Here is a 15,789-nt window from a genome sequence, read left to right as displayed (position 1 = left end):
GGAAGATTACACGAGATCTTTGTGGTTTGCTCATAGAACCCTATAAGTAAGCAGCTGCTGAATCTGAACGTGACGTCCTTATTAGGCTCTGATATCTGAAATTAGAGGTCTTTCTTAATTTTAATGTGATCAGATTATTATTTATTTAATTCTTTGTGTCACTTTCTTCTGTAACTAAAGCCATATAGATATTCTGCTCAGAGATTTTTTTTCTGACATACAATTTTTTTTTCCTAACACTGAAACGTTGTAAACCATCTGGAATTAATGTTATGGGTGTGTGGGCTAGCAGTTTAACTGAAATCTTTTCCCATACAGAAAACAAGCTCCAGCACATTTTGTGAAGGCGTCTGTGCCGTGTTCATTGATCTAGGTGTGGAGCTCCAGAGTCTCACGTATGTGTGCGTCTGTTGGGGAGGACATAACGTGGTCCCGTTGGTTAGTTTGTTGCTGTTTTCAGCAGTACCGTGGTGATACGCTTACAGTCATCTCATTAGGAGGTTTGCTTAGGGCCTGACAAGTGTCAGCACGCCATTCCTTTTTCTTCCTAAAATATAAATTTTAGGATCAATTTAAGTTCTTTGAAAAGCTGCTGGGATTTGGATTGAAATAACATAGGTTCTATGGATGATGCAATATTCTTATGCATGAGCCCGAAGCATCAATTTACATAATCTTTGATGTTTTATTATAATTTTTGGATTTGGGGACAGGGTCTCATTGTGCAGATTAGGCTGACCTAGAATTCATTATGTATCCCAGGCCGGCCTTGAACTCACAGCGATGCTCCTGCCTGAGCCTCCTGAGTGCTGGGATTATAGGATTCTACCACCGTACCCCACTTCTTTATTGTTTTTTCTTTTTTTTAAATTAATTAATTTATGTATTTATTTATTTTTGGCGGGACTGGGGATTGAACTCGGCCCCTTGTGCTTGCCAGGGAAGTGCTTATTCCACTGGGCCATCTCCCCGGCCCTGTTTTTTCTTTAACGTTTTAAAGTATTAAATTTTTCATAAAGCTCTACTGCTTATTTGTACGCTTTGTGCATTCTTAGGCATACTTACACGCTTATTGGTATTATAAAGTGGAATGCTGTTTTTCTGTTTGTTGCTAGTATGTGCATGTACATTTTATCCTAGCATACTGTTATTCTGGCCTCTTAAACTGATTAATTCTAGTAACTTTTCTGTATAATCTTTTTGTATTACTGTGGGGCTAATCTCATACTGAAATCATGACATTTATCTTTCTGATTGCTTTTTCCCACTCACTGCATTTTGGGTTCTTGGTGTGAGCAGGAGTCCCAGGAAGAATGGGATCTTCCTGGTTCTGAGGGCTCTGATTTGAATGTTTCATGAGAGTTTTGGTGGCTGTCTACTATCAAGAAATTTTCCTGCACATTCTGTTTTATAAAGATTCTGTTTGTTTTCATTTTTAAAAAAAATCTGATGAATTTTCATTTTATCAGAGAACTTTCACCATCTTTTAGATGAGCAGATGGTTTTGTTCTCCTTTAATCTGTTAATGTAGTGCTTGGCAAATATTTTTATCATGCGCAATACTCTGGCATTATTGGATTAAACCAAATTTCATCTTGGTGTATTAGGGTTTCCTCCCCTACAATTGAATTAATTGTGCTAATATTTTATTCATAAGTTTTTCATTTATATTGAGTTAAATTGGTTGATGTGTTTCTTTCTGATCCTCTTTATGGCAGGTATTTTGCTTTGATGGTATTAGCTACATAAAGAATTATTTCCTATTCTTTGAAAGACTTTCTATAAGATTGAAATGATGCTTTCCTATAACTTGCTTCTAAGAGCCCATGAGCCTGCTGTTTTGTTTGTAGAAAGATTTTCAATTGCTTAACATGGATAAAAAGGCCAGCCAAATAGCTCAGTGGATTAAAGTGCCTGCGAGGAGGCCCAGGGGCTGGGGGTTCGATCCCTTGCACGCAGAGACTAGGCGTGGCGGCACACGCCTGTAATCCCAGCCCTTGGGAGGCTGTAAGTAGGCGGATCACTGAGTGGGATCTAGTAGTGAGCCGCTGAACACCCTGTAGACCCTTCCCTAAAAAATACCTCTCCCCCCCACCCCCCCACCCCCGCAAAAAGCCCCCCCAGGTGGGCGAAGCCACACACCCAGCTTCCTTCACACCTCTCTCTCTCCAGTGGGCCCTCAGTGGAGTAAGCACTTCCCTGGCAAGTGCAAGGACCTGAGTTCAATCCCCGGTTCCGAAAAAAAAAAAAAAAGTATTTTTCTTGATTTAAATTTTTGGGGAACAGGAGTGTTATTTTGCAGGCAATATTTTTCTACAATTTTACTTTCAAATTTTGGTATTATGTTATTCACATATCTTATCTGTGGTGTATTTGTAGGTGTAGTTTTGCTTTTCTTTTCTTCTTATTGTTTACTTGCTTGTACTCCTTTCTCAACCAATCTTTCACCAGAGAACCCAACTTCTGTTAGACTTTTTATTAGATATTTTCATTAGGCCTTGCAGTGTACTTCATAGAATGTTGTAGTCTTCCTTTTCACTTGAGTTTATTATGTCATTGTTTTTCCCTATTTGTTGTCATTTTTCACCAGTCAGTTTTGCTCAAATAAAAGCACTAAAGGTTAAATTTTTTCCTTCAAGTGTTATTTTTATCTGCCTTTTAAAAACTGTAAATACCTAATATATTACTTATTCAATAAGATGTTTTCCATTTTATTTCTTCTTTAATCTCTGAGCTATTTAGAGTTGTCTTTACACTTCATGGGGTTTTCTTGTAATGCATAAAGTATTTTAAAATTTTAAGTGGTACATTGACATAATTTCTAATTGATTTCATTTTCCTTCTTTTTGAGATAAACATGGTGAAAGTTCTTTTTAGCAAACTCTCAATTTTTGTTAGTTTATTGAACTTTTGGTTCTTGTCCTATTATGAAAAGAAGATTTCTTAATTATGCAATTGTGAGTTATTTGCATCATCTTTCAGCTGCTGTATTGTCATTTCCTGGTTCCTCCTTATTTTAAGAGATGTTTCCTTTCATGTCTCCTAGCTGCAATGCTGTCTTCAAGGTTGAAATTCTATCTTGTTTCATTCAAGCTGTTCTGCCCACTTTCTGTGGAATTCTGAATGTCCAGAATATCATTTTGAATCTGTTTCATGCATTCTAGCTCTTTCTTGTATTGTTAATTCAATGTTTCCATCACTTTACTATTCCCTTCTCCTTTTTTTAAATTTGTGTCTTCCTTAGATGTATTGAGCAATTTCATGATGGTTGTCTTTTTTTTTTTTTTTAACCGAGAGTATTTCTGATCTGATTTCCTCCATACCTGATGAAGTTGTTTCTTTATTTTAGTTGCTGTCATCTCAGAAATTGCAGGTGTATGACTTCCCAGTTCTTCTATGACCATGTCTCCCGGACTTGTTTCAGGTGGGCTAGAGGTCTGAGATTGCCTTTTCTTCCTTCCTTTAGTCGTTTTTTGCAGTGATGGTAGATGGGCTGGGTGCAGGCCAGAAATGCTGTCCTAAGTGTGGCAGGGCAGGGCAGGCTCGCCAAAGCTCCAGCTGTGTGGGGCTCAGTGTGGTTTATAACTGATTAAGGAGAGGGAGGCAAGCCAAAGGTCAAGAAGGATCTAATGCTGATGAGTGCAGGCCACAGTTGTGCAAGGCTCTCTTGATGGTGGATTGATGCAGGGTAGTGCTCCCCAAGGTTCCTGCAGGTTGCCGTGTAGTCAGCATTCCCTGGTGGTCCTCAGGGCAAGGAGGGGCAGCCAACTGAGCCAATTCTGGCTTAGGGTTGAGGGATGGATGGACTAATGCTGCAGAGTCTCCCCAACAGTCTTCAGGTGGAGGAGTGGTCGCCGGAATCATCGGCCTCTGCTGGGAATGCTGGAGGAGTGGGGGGCTGGCCTACTAGGTCTTGCTGGCTGTCTTCAGGGATAGAGTGGTGGTGGGATTCATCCAACTGTGACAAGAAGCCTGGGTTGCAGTGGGGCTAGGGCTGTCTCCTTTACAGTTTTTAGGGGCGGGGGGCCCGAATCAGCAGACTCCATCCCGGGGTGGAAGCTAGCCTACCAGGTCTTTCAGGCCGTCTTCAATCTAAGCGCAGGCTGCTGGACTCTTAGTAAACTCCCTACTCTTCACTTTAGCATCAAAAATTTTTTCATTTATTTGTGTTTCTCAGTTGTAAATGTGATTTATTTGTTTTACATTAATCTATTAATAGAAGTAAAATACATAAGATTCATAATACAATGTACATGTCAAGCTTTTGTGTTTAACTTTTTGCTTGGTTGCAGTTTGCTTAATATAACATTAAAACATGTCAGAAAATTTAAATGTTTTTATAACATAAGATATCAGTCACATAGTTGAATAATTTTCCTTTTTACTTAGTTTTTATTTTATCTTATTTTTTTTGCAGAACCAGGGATTGAACTCAACCTTTTTATTTTTCTAATAGAATCTATGTCACAAAATTTCTGAAGTGTAAGTGGGTGTTTCAAATGTAAGAATGCATAAAATTACATTGAGGATATTGAATAAGTTCGTGTGGTAATTCATGAACATAGTTTAAAAGAAATAAATGCAAAGTGTTTAATAAAACCCAAAAGTCCTATATTCTAATCTTTTCTGACTTTTTCCTAGAAGGAACCTCCTTAACATGTTGCTAAGGCCTAAGGTTGCAGTCAGAGTTTTCAGATTATTTTTATGTTATGTTTTCTTCATAAAAATCTAACCCATTTTCCCCGTCTCCTTTTTCTCTCAGTGTAACACCATTTTAATTTTTTTTCTTCTAGAAAATTTTTATAATTTTCTAGGAAATGATTGAAAGATTTGTTTTCTTATTTTGTCAGATATGGACAATGTCTTTTAATTCTCAACTTTGTAAATTTAAGGTGCCTCAAATTCTTTTTCTGCTTATTTTATTTTACATGTGTATTATTCAAACACTTTTAAACTGTTATTCAAACACTTTTAAACTGTTGTCATTAATATTCTATTATGTCAAAAAACTGTCTATAGTGTTTGTCTATAATACTAATAGTAATCAAAATAATTTATGTTACATGCCAGGCATGTTCCGTATGCTTTATTTTTAATACCATCTCTTCTGAAAAACTTGGGACCAGAAGTGCTTTCAGTCTTACAGGCTCCCCCCCCCCCCCCAGATTTAGAATATTCATCCACACGTAATGAGGTGCCTTAGGCCCTGGCTAAATTAATTTCACGTGCAGTATTTGTGGTAGCTCTGCATTTTGCTTGACTTGATAACTAGGACAGGCATGGAATGTTGCGCTGGAGGCATCACGTTGGTACCCAGAAAGTTTCTGTTAGTGTTCAAAGCGTTCTTGTTTTGCAACATTTGAGATGTCAGATTTTCAGATTAGAAATCCTCAACCTTGTACATATGCAAGTGGACATACACAGGCAGTTTTATATACATTAAACTTAATATTGCGTTGACCATAGTGTTTTAGGTAGTAATATGGTTCCCATTGTACTGACGTGGAAATTTTAAATTACTTAACCTAAGTTGAATAACTTCTGAAAATTAAAAACCATTAAATATTGTTTATTTTTTTGACTAGATAAAATATTTTCACAGGTAAGGTGATTTACTATATTTTCTTTGTTCTATAGGCATTTATTTATTTATTTTTATTTATTTATTTTTTTGTTCCTCGAATGCCTTCAGGGCACTTTTGGCCAGCGGGAGAGTTGTGAGATTCGAACTCCAGCAAACTGAGGCTGACAGCTTTGTGGAAGCAGCCACTTAAAGGCCTGAGCTAGGGCCAGGCCCCCGGCATTTATTATTTTATTTAAATTTTTTCTTTATTTATTGCCACATTGTGTGGTAAACCTATATTCTCTCTGTTAGCAGTTACTTAGTATAAGCTGTCTGATGGAATCCTCCAGTTTTCTGATACAGCAGTCTCTCCAACTTTATCCTTTTTTGGAGGTGATCATTTAGTATCTGACTTGAATAGTATAAATTTTTTCATTTCAAATTATGTTTTATAGAAGATTTTTATATTGATTTTGAAAATATTTAACTGTAAGTTTTCTGATATCTTTTGGCCTAATTGGAGACATCTATATTCTGCTAGGGAATAGTAGAGAAATTGCTTTTTTAATACTACATAAGTCCTCTGAATACAACTCTTTTAAGTAAGTACTTTATTTGGTAGCAAAGAACTCATTTAACACCCTTGAACATATCAGAGCAGAGCCTCTGATCTCAAAATAAATATTTGTCACCTACCTTTACCAAAAATCTTTTTATGTACACACCGTTGGAACTAAATAGAAATTTATTTGTGTAGTTTTGCTTAGACTGCAGGTATATTTGATGATGTAGTTCTTTGAATTTGTTGAGCCCATCCCATCCCCTATTCTGTTGTTCTTTGATTTCCAACTTAATGTTAAATTGGCAAGACTGAAATCTGTTTTTTTTTTTTTTTTTTTGAGCTTTCACAATATTTATTAAATTCTAGTCTAACAATATCTGATTTTATTGACATCAGCACATGGTAAGCATGTTTACTGAGTGAAAGCTATTCAGACATTGAAGTCCTCATTTTCTGTAGATTAAGCAACAAGGTAACTACACAAAACACTGTGGAGAATGAAATACACTTGCTCAGAGTTTTCATACAAGACATTAACTATACCTGCTAATAATATTTAGTACAGTAGAGTTAGTGACTGCAGTTCTTACATAATTTAAAGTACCTTACTAAGATAACATTTTGATAGTTTCAATTAACTTTCCAAATTAGTGTAATATATTTAAGAAAAATATAGGGTAAAATGAAAATTGAACAGGAGGAGATTGTTATAAAAAGAAAAACAAGTTAAATGTTGAGGTGGAAAAGTCAAATTTACACATCTCGAAGGAAGAGATCAAGTATAGATTTCACAAATCAAAAGTTTAAAATCTCAATGTAACACAAATCCTCTTTTAAAAGCTGAGTTAAAACTAGTATGCCTATAAAATTGTTACTTTGGGCCTTAAACAGTACCTAGTCTTTGATCAAAAAAGGTCACAACAGTTAAATGAGTGGAATTACTTGATTTTATTTTACACTAGGTGGTGGGCACAAAGCGATCCTCCTTAATAAAGTTGACAATTAGCTTCACTCAGAACATTTTTAATAATGCACATTTAAAAAAAGTATTCATCTTACAAATTGTTCTGCAATCCAAATATACAACAGCTTGGAAAACAACATTTAGAAAACAAAAGGCAATGTAAAAAGACAGAGTAAAACAACTACAACAGTACAGGTTTTATGGCTCAGATTCTCCAGTTTCCTTACTGCATCATCGATGTCAGAAATCTGCTCCTTCAGCTGGCTCCACTGCTCTGGATTTAAAGAAATCCCTTTTCTTCCTGGTTTCATTTCACCTTCTGGGTCCATCCAGTATTCTCTAATATCAATTAGAACTTTCCCTTTAAAGTCCCGAATGCTGACATATCTCACTTTCCCAATCTGAAACATGTTGTCATCTCTGCTGCTGCTGCTCTGCTTAGAAGATGACTGAGCCCTTGAAGTCTCACCAGGCTTCTGCTTCTTTACAGGCTTTTCTGGAGCAACTTGCTTTTTCCTCTTTAACTTTTTGTCAACTTCCCTGTCAGAATCGCTGCCTGAAGAGCTTGAAGAAACAAGTTCCTTTGATTTAGGCGTCGCTCCGATACTACAGTCGACACTCTCCTGCTCGCTCGAGACTCTGAAATCTGGTTTTGATACACCAGATTTTTGGGGTACCAGCAATTGAACTCAGCACCTTGTGCTTGCCAGGCAGGCATTGTGCTGCTGAGCTATATCCATGACCCTTGAAGTCTAATTTTGAAACCAACCTTCTCTACTGAGAATTTGTAAAATACAGTGTTGAGTCTGGGCATTGGAGTGAGACTAACTGGGCTTGAATCTCACCTCCTTGATTTATGTAGATGTCCACGAGCACATTGGGTCTTTGCCTTTGTTTGCTCACTTGTAAAGTGGAACTAATATAATGCCTATCTTATAAGATTGTTGAGTTAATAATTATAAAACTTCTACTTCAGCTTCTGGACCACGAAGCATTCTGTAAGCTTGTTAGCACTGCACTGCCAGCACCCCTCAACAGTCGTGGTGTCCCCAGACGGCATTTCTTTCTTCATGCTTTACCCACTTGGTACTCTGCCTACAGCAGTGTCACTTGTTGATCTTCCTAAAGGAAATAGTTCCTATGGTTGGCTTTTTTCTTCAAAGTCTCAAACGGGTCTTCTTTGCTTTCCAAATGCATGTAAGTGCTTTTGTAGCTGTTGTTCAAATGAAGAATTGGCAAAACTCATAATCAGCTGTGGACAGGGGCAATCTGGTCAGGTATAGTTTCTCTCCAAGGAGGGGGAACATCTTTATTTGTTGGTTCTTATTCAACTCTTAGGAGCATTGTGACATCTTTTATCATCTATGCAAAGTCCTGACTTATCCCCGTTTCAGTAGGTCTGGTTATATTTGTAATGATTGCTACTGATAGATCCATGCAAATTGAGAAATTTAAGATTGTAATTCTTAGAGCCTGTAAAAATGCTGCTTTTCCCCAGTTAAATCTAGAAGTGACTTTATTTTCCTGAGCTATGGAAGTACAGTGTAATTTCCTCTACTGTTCTGCTTGAATGTCTTCTTAAAAAGTGGGGCAATGTTACTAAAATGTCAAAACAAACAAAACTCCATAAAGTATTGCATCATATGACAGCAGATGCTCCTTTTTCTCATGTGTGTATGAATATTTCATACTCTCTTCATGTAACGGCCACTTAGTTTGCTATTGAATAAAAGACTCCTGTTGCTATTCCCAAGCGCCGTATCTCATCCACTTGGGCTGTGTTCCTTTACTTCCCTTTCCACTGACTGATAAACGTTGAGTTTGGGGATGGGCTGTTGGCTGTGTGTTAGCTGTGGTGTTTGCATAAGCGTTCCTTTTTCTATTTTATTTTTGAAATGTTTTGCCTTATAATTTTATTGTTTTGTACTATTAATTTTTTAATAAAATGTTTATAGATAAAAATGAAGTGGTAACAGAAACCTTATAAACATTATCAGTGTGCCTGTCTGGCAAGTGTGAGGTCCTGAAGTGGATTCCAGGTGCTTTTTGAAAACAGAAAACAACAAAAGCATTATCAGTGGTCCATTTTGCTCAACCTTTCCCCCCAAATCCTCTTTCTCTCTCCCTTTGTCTCAACAGTTCAGAGTTGTTTAGCTATTTTTTGGTATTTAGCTGTTCTGAAATATTTCAAAAATTGTTATTTCCTCATTAATTTTGTTCCTTTAATAGCCAATCAGGATTAGAGATAATCACTTTGTTTAATTGATATGCTTTGTCAGAAGTAATTTGATAATTTCATCTTTAGTATTGAGTAATAGGTATACAATTAAAACAATTATGCAGTTAAATTATCTGATAAAGTATTAATGCTAATAAATTTGTTTCTTTTACTTTCTTTATATTTGGTACCCTGTTGTTTGACTATTTGTGACTGACTGTTCCTGGTTTCTCAAAGTGAGCATGAAGTCTCTCTTGGTGCTTGAGTTCACTTTCTACCAACATCTCCCTTTTTTCCTTTAAATTTACTTTGAGCGCATGTTTCCTAGGCCCTTCTTTTTTTATTTTATTAATTAATTATTTGATTTGTCTTTTTGAGACAAGTACTCTATAAAGGTCAGGCTGGACTTGGGCTTACTTTGTAGGCCAGGCTGATTCTAACTCACAGTGATCCTCCTGCCGCAGCCTCCCAAGTGCTGGGATTACAGGCATGGGCCTGGTGTCCTTAATTTTTTTTTTAAAATTAATTAATTAATTAATTTTGTGTGTGGCCAGCTCAGCCCACCAGGGGGCGGGGCTGGCTGGCATGTGGTGCTGGGGGATTGAACCGTGGTCCCTGTGCTTTGCCAAGCTTGTTCCAAGTAGGTGCTTTAGACCACTGAGCCATCTCACCAGCCCTAATTTCTTATTTAAATGAAATATTTCAATTTTTCTTAAATATTAAATACATTTTGCTTTGATACAACTTAGGTTTTTATGTTGTTTATGCTCTTTGGTGTACCTAACCTTGAATTTACCATTGTCTGATAGTATTTTCTTTGAGGAATGCTTTGCTGATATTTTTTGTGTCATCCCTCTCTTATTTTATTATATATATATCTATATTTTTTTTAGCTTTTCCATCTTTTATTACTGCAACAGCTTCATGTTTTATTTAGCCTTTGACTCTGTGCTTGTGCCTTCAACACTTTTACCACGATTTTGTGCTCTCCAATAAGGAAAGCGCACTTGATCCTGGGCACACATGGAGCCCCGTAAGCCCTGCTGACGGGCTTCTTCGTTTTAGACAATCTCATGAGAACTTCAGGCCACACAGCTGGAACCCCTCGAAGTCTGCCCGGGCACACACCGCACACAGATTTGGGGGCCTTCCCAACCTTCTTGGCACAGAGGAAACGATTGTATTTCCTGGGGCTGGGGACAGCCTAGTTTGTGAGAGGCAGTGTTGTAGGAAAGCCTGCGAGGTCGTCAGGCGCTGGGCCGATCGAGTGCGCTTTCCTTATTGAAGGCCTCTAGACACCAGACCCAGAAGAGCCATCCCTGTCTTTTAAATTCTAAAATCATTTGACTTTTTTCTTGAAAGCAGTCAGTATCTGACCTGTCTTTGTAGCTCAATCTGACACTTTTTTTTCAGTGGGAAAATCTGACTCTTTCATTTTTATTCTGAGTGATACTTGTTTCTTTTCTTTCATCTGCTTATTATTTACATGTATTGTTTTTCATGTTTCTTAATTCTGCATGTATTTTCAAATTGATACCGATTTCCCATTTCCTTTCATTGATGTGACAGTTATTCTGTACTTTTTTTGTTTGCTACCTTCCCTTTTAATTGTTCATCATTCAAGTTTTTCTTCCACCTTAACAGAAAAGACACCAGAATTTTCACCTTGACACTCCTCCTTACCATATCTAAATTTCTGTGAGGATTATCTAGTTTTGGAGGTCCACGTTTCTGTTAGACTGTTCTGTTGGGAATGTGTAGTAAGCACTCCCCATTTATTCATGCAATTTCTTGTCCATTTAGATTTCATTCTGTGTAGAACGTAAGGCACCTTTACTGTTCTGTTCTACACCCTCTTGGACACTAATGGCCTCTTGCTGTGATTGTCGTTTGGCCAGAGCTCCTTTTCAAGCCCCATGTGTGAATGAAGGGGGCACTGTGCTCTTTCTGTATTTAAATACTGGTGAAGTCCTGCTCTCCTGCTGCTGTGTGTAGGCTGTCTGGGCCGTGTTCTCCCTTACCCACAGCGTTACTTCCTGTGGTTTCAGCTCCCTACGACTAATGATAGATAGCCAGGAAGCTTAAAGGGACAAATTCTAAAAATAAACAAATCATAACTTTCACTACAGTGTGTTGTAACCCTATTTCATGGGACCCACTGGGGTCCTGGAACCTACCCTCTGTGGACAGAGAGGGGCTGTTGTACTACTTTTTCTCTCAGTCATCTAGGTAGTTTGTTGTTGTTTGTTCTGGATTCCAGTGTTACAAATGGAAAACCCAGTGTTAATTTGATTCATTTTTTTAGACAACTGTTTCTTTATAATTTGTCTTTTTTTCTTTTTATCCCTAAAGTTCAGCAAATTTAATGCAGTTTTCTGGGTATCTTTATTATCAGGCCTGCCTGGTTCTTCGGTATCCCCCGAGGAGTAGTATTTTGGTCTTTTCTTTTGGCTTGTGACGTTTTCCTGTGTCACTATCACAGTGCTTCTCCCGTCTCTTCTTGTTTCCTCCTTCTGTGGACCCCAGTGGAACCCTTCTTGTAGCTTGTCTTGAACTGTACTTCACATCGCCTCTTTTCTTACTATGATTTTCGTCTATTGTATTTTTTATGTTGTTCTTTGAGCTTTCAAACTGCCAGTTTCACTGTCCTCTCTCTCTCTACGAATTCTCAGCCTGATAATTTGAATTTTTAAATTTTAACCTAATTAACATTTTTCTAACAATTTTTATATATTCAATTTGATTCTCCCCAAGTACTCATACTGTATTGACCTCAGATATTTTTTCTGTCTGCATCAGAACATCTATTTGTTCTGTCTCCTTCTCTTTCCTCCTCCCCTGTTCCTTAAGCATGCTGTTTATATGTGCATTGTAGCTCAGCCTGCATGGCAGCAGCAGGTATGCTGTCTACCTTTTAGCTGCTTACCTGAAGCCCTACCTTCCATCTCTCTCCTTGCATTCCCTAGCCCAGGAGTCGAGTGGGGTCTCTCTCTTACTGAGTGCTGTTGGGGCCAGGAGCCTGACACACCTGTGCAGTTAGTTATGTATGTAGAACTCCTTTGAGTCTGACTTGGAGCTCCAGTGAACAAAATATGATAGATCTGAGAAAAGAGGCAAGAAATAGGAGTTGAAAAATCAGTTTGGAGTTAGTGGGAAGTAGACATGGAAATAACTTGAAAGTTGAAAGACAAGTATAATCAGAAAACTCTACTCTGGCAATTAATTACAACTTTTCCTTTTCTTAAGCCATTTACTAGAGTTGTTGACAAGTAGTATTAGAGGAAATTACACATTAAAGAGACCCATTCTGTTCCAGAAAATGAAAATATGGAAGTCTTCACTAGAATTGTGAAAGAGTGAAGAAAATGTTGCACCTTATATCCTCAGGTTGTAAAGTGAATACAAAAGTATAGCCACTTACCTTAAGTGTTTGAGGGTTGTTATGCACCTGTGCTGGCTCTGGTTGGGTTACTTGATACTCAGTTTGTCCCAGTAGGCCTTGCACAAAGAGAATTTGAATTGTACAGTGTGTGTAAACTGAACTTCCCCTGATGGTAACTAGTAACTAGTATATGCCGCCCAGTGACACTTCGTGTTGAGGTTAATGGTGCAATAAAAACTTTGAAAAGCCACCGACAGAACTCTGTGTGTGCTTGTGTCTGATAGATGAGCTGAGAACTAGTGGGCGCTTTTGTTCTAGGTCAGTGGCAGCCTAATGCTTGGTTGTGTGTCTATGCCACTGTCACTGTCACACACTCATTACATATCTGAGAGTAGTTCCTGATGGCTTGTGCTTAGACTTTGTCCTGCATCGCAGACCCAGCCGAAGAAAATGCTTCTGTATGTGATGGAGACCATTCTCCACTTACTGTGTACGCCTCTCGGTTTTTATGCAATGTGTTTGTCCTTTCAGCTTGTTAAGAGCTGTTGAATTGCCTTGGCTTAAGGAAAACTTACAAAAGGAGAGGAACAAAAATGATCAGGTCACTTCCTCATGTCAAGATTTGTTAGGTGAAAAGGTAACACTAAATGCTTAGGCCTAAGACCTGAAGGATTGTAAAAACTTACGTAACTTGTGAGATTATGAGGTAAAATTCTGTATCTGATGCCACTGTGTACCTTTAGTTAAGAATTCCAGTTGATTCTGCAGAGGGCTTTGAAAAGAACTCATGGGAAGTCCTTTGTAGTGCTCCCTCCACCCTACTGCTGAAATGTTAGTGTTTTTTAATTCTTAACATTAGAAGTATGTTGGTGATTTTATAATTGTAAGTTTTTAAAAATTCCTTAAAATATGTACAGTGCTTCATGTAGGTTGAATATTAGGCAGAAATTCTTGGGTGTTCTAGAGCCATTATTAGAATACTGATTGCAAATGACTAAAATTAAGTGACTAAACAAACTAATTTAAAAAACTCTAGGATATTAAATTTCAAAATGTTCTTTCTTGATTTAGTTCATCCATTATATTTTAATTATTCATAGCAATAGCATAACACTTAGGAAACGTCCTGTAATAGAAGTTATAAAATAATGACATTTCAGGGCTGGGGAGATCCCCAGCTGTCCAAGTGCCTGCCTGGCAAGCTCAAAGATGCAGGTTAGATCCCTGGTACTGCGTGTTGTGTAGGACCTGAACTTAGGCATGGTGGTGCACCCTAGTACTGGGGAACCTGAGACAGGAGGAACAGTACGAGTCCAAACTGTGTAGTAAGACCCTTTACCAAATAAATACATATTTTAAAAACTGGCATTTCAAGGGCCAGCAAGATAGCTCAGTAAACTAAGCACCTGCTTAGGCAAGTGCAGGGACTGGGGTTTGGTCATTGGCACTACATGCCGTGCCACCCCTGCCCTTGGGTGCACTGAGGGCGTCATGGAGTCTGGGCGTGGTGGCTCATGCCTATAATCCCAGCTCTGGGGAGGCTAAAAGCAGGAGGATCACTGCAGTTCCAAGCTGCATAGTGAGCCCCTGTATCAAATACATTAAAAACAAAATCACTAATATGAATTGTATTTTTAAAGCATTTTGTGTTTAAACTTTAGCTTCACAGATTATGTAAGGAATTGTTTGGCTTAATACATACAAGCAAATCTTTGCTTAGTAGCTAGATTCATTTTATAAGTTGAAAACCAAATACTCCCTTGAGAAAATAAATGGAATATGTAGGACTGGGTTGGATTAAGTAGGTGAGTTAGAAGCAGAAAAATTAGCTATAGGTGGTGGCCCCTGCTGCAGTTGCAGCATCTGGAAGGCTGAGACAGGACGACCGCTGGGAGTGCGGGCCAGCCTGGTTGTGTGGTGAGGATCGGGGCAGCCTGAGCTACGCAGCAAGGCCCGGCTCAAGTGGGAAGGAACAGCAACCCTGTGTAAATTTTAGTTGAAATTTTGGAAGATGGAAATCATCTTCTAATAAGAAAGAGCTTTTCTTTTAGTATTGGCATGAAATTGTACATGTCTAGCATCTACTTTTTCTTGTTCTTACTAGTATACAATTAAATGTGGATATAGAGTTTATTCCTAAACAGAAAAATATGTAGAGATTGTTTATTAGGAGGTGTCTGTATGAGTGAAAAAATTGATAATATTTGACTCTTTGTTCATGATTCCTTGCAGTAATGACCATTTTGTCTCATGTGTAGGTGAAGTTTTATTGTTACATTCCTTTTCTTTGCACTTATGTAAGGCCTACTCCTTATCTGATGAAATTTTAAGCAGAATAAAAATAACAGTTTTTTTTTTAAATCCCAAAATGGAAATTATTTCTTTTGTTATTTTTTAATACTATGTTTTAAATTTAACGTGACCTGACTTTACTAGGTGAACCTAAGATATTTTCCCACCTCCTTCTCAGTGTTGTGCAGTTGCTAGATGTTGTTTCCCAAATATACTCCATGAGTTGCTCCCTTTACTTTATTTTGGTTTCTAAGAATGATTTTATTCTAGTAATTATCTGCTTGTCCTCTGGGACCAAATTGATCTGTTATCTCTTTATTAAATGAATTTCTGAATTGCTATTTTTTTCTAGCAGAACTATACAGTCCCCTTTGCTTTGTTGTCACAGCATTTGATAGTTGACTTTTCCACAAACATCAGTGATAGATACCTTATGTATTGAGAATGGGATCATGTATTTATTGATCTGCACTTAACATTTATTGAACTGAAATGTTTAAAAGCTCCATGCTTCCGGTGATTAGGAAGACAGCTTGCTTCATTAGATTCTTTGCTCAGAGTAACCTTCTCTGCCTATGTATCTTCCAACCTGTTACACTCTGATGGTTGACTTGCATTAAAATATTTTTGATATTCAGAGCTAACTTGAGAACAAAGAACGATAATCTTATGTATATTGAATTCAAGAAAATTGCTTTTTGAGTCTTTGTTCCTGTTTAGTTTTGAGAGTTTATTTTCTTCTCCCCTTTCTGTAGGACCCTAATAGGAGTATTCATACCAGCAGCAGCAGCAGCAGCAGCAGCAGCAG

At 37.7% G+C, this 15,789-nt stretch overlaps 1 protein-coding gene and 1 pseudogene across 3 annotated transcripts in view; one reads left to right on the top strand and one right to left on the bottom strand.

Moving 5' to 3' along the window:
* The window catches only part of Mllt3 (MLLT3, super elongation complex subunit), a 329,863-nt gene that overhangs the window by 246,166 nt on the left and 67,908 nt on the right, over positions 1-15,789 (top strand). For 2 of the 3 annotated variants that reach the window (XM_023715841.1, XM_023715840.1), the window contains exon 6: positions 15,737-15,789. This exon ends at the window's right edge or, in 1 of these variants, runs on beyond it. In XM_023715841.1, the coding sequence (XP_023571609.1) occupies positions 15,737-15,789 (53 nt within the window). The remainder of the gene's footprint in view (positions 1-15,736) is intronic. The other variant, XM_023715842.1, reaches the window with a different exon arrangement.
* LOC105742247 lies at positions 7,230-9,626 on the bottom strand (annotated as a pseudogene).

The sequence above is a fragment of the Octodon degus genome, unplaced genomic scaffold (genome assembly GCF_000260255.1).
Source record: "Octodon degus isolate 3935 unplaced genomic scaffold, OctDeg1.0 scaffold00044, whole genome shotgun sequence".
In the NCBI taxonomy this organism is placed as follows: Eukaryota; Metazoa; Chordata; class Mammalia; order Rodentia; family Octodontidae; genus Octodon; species Octodon degus.
This window is presented reverse-complemented; position numbering and strand designations above follow the sequence as displayed.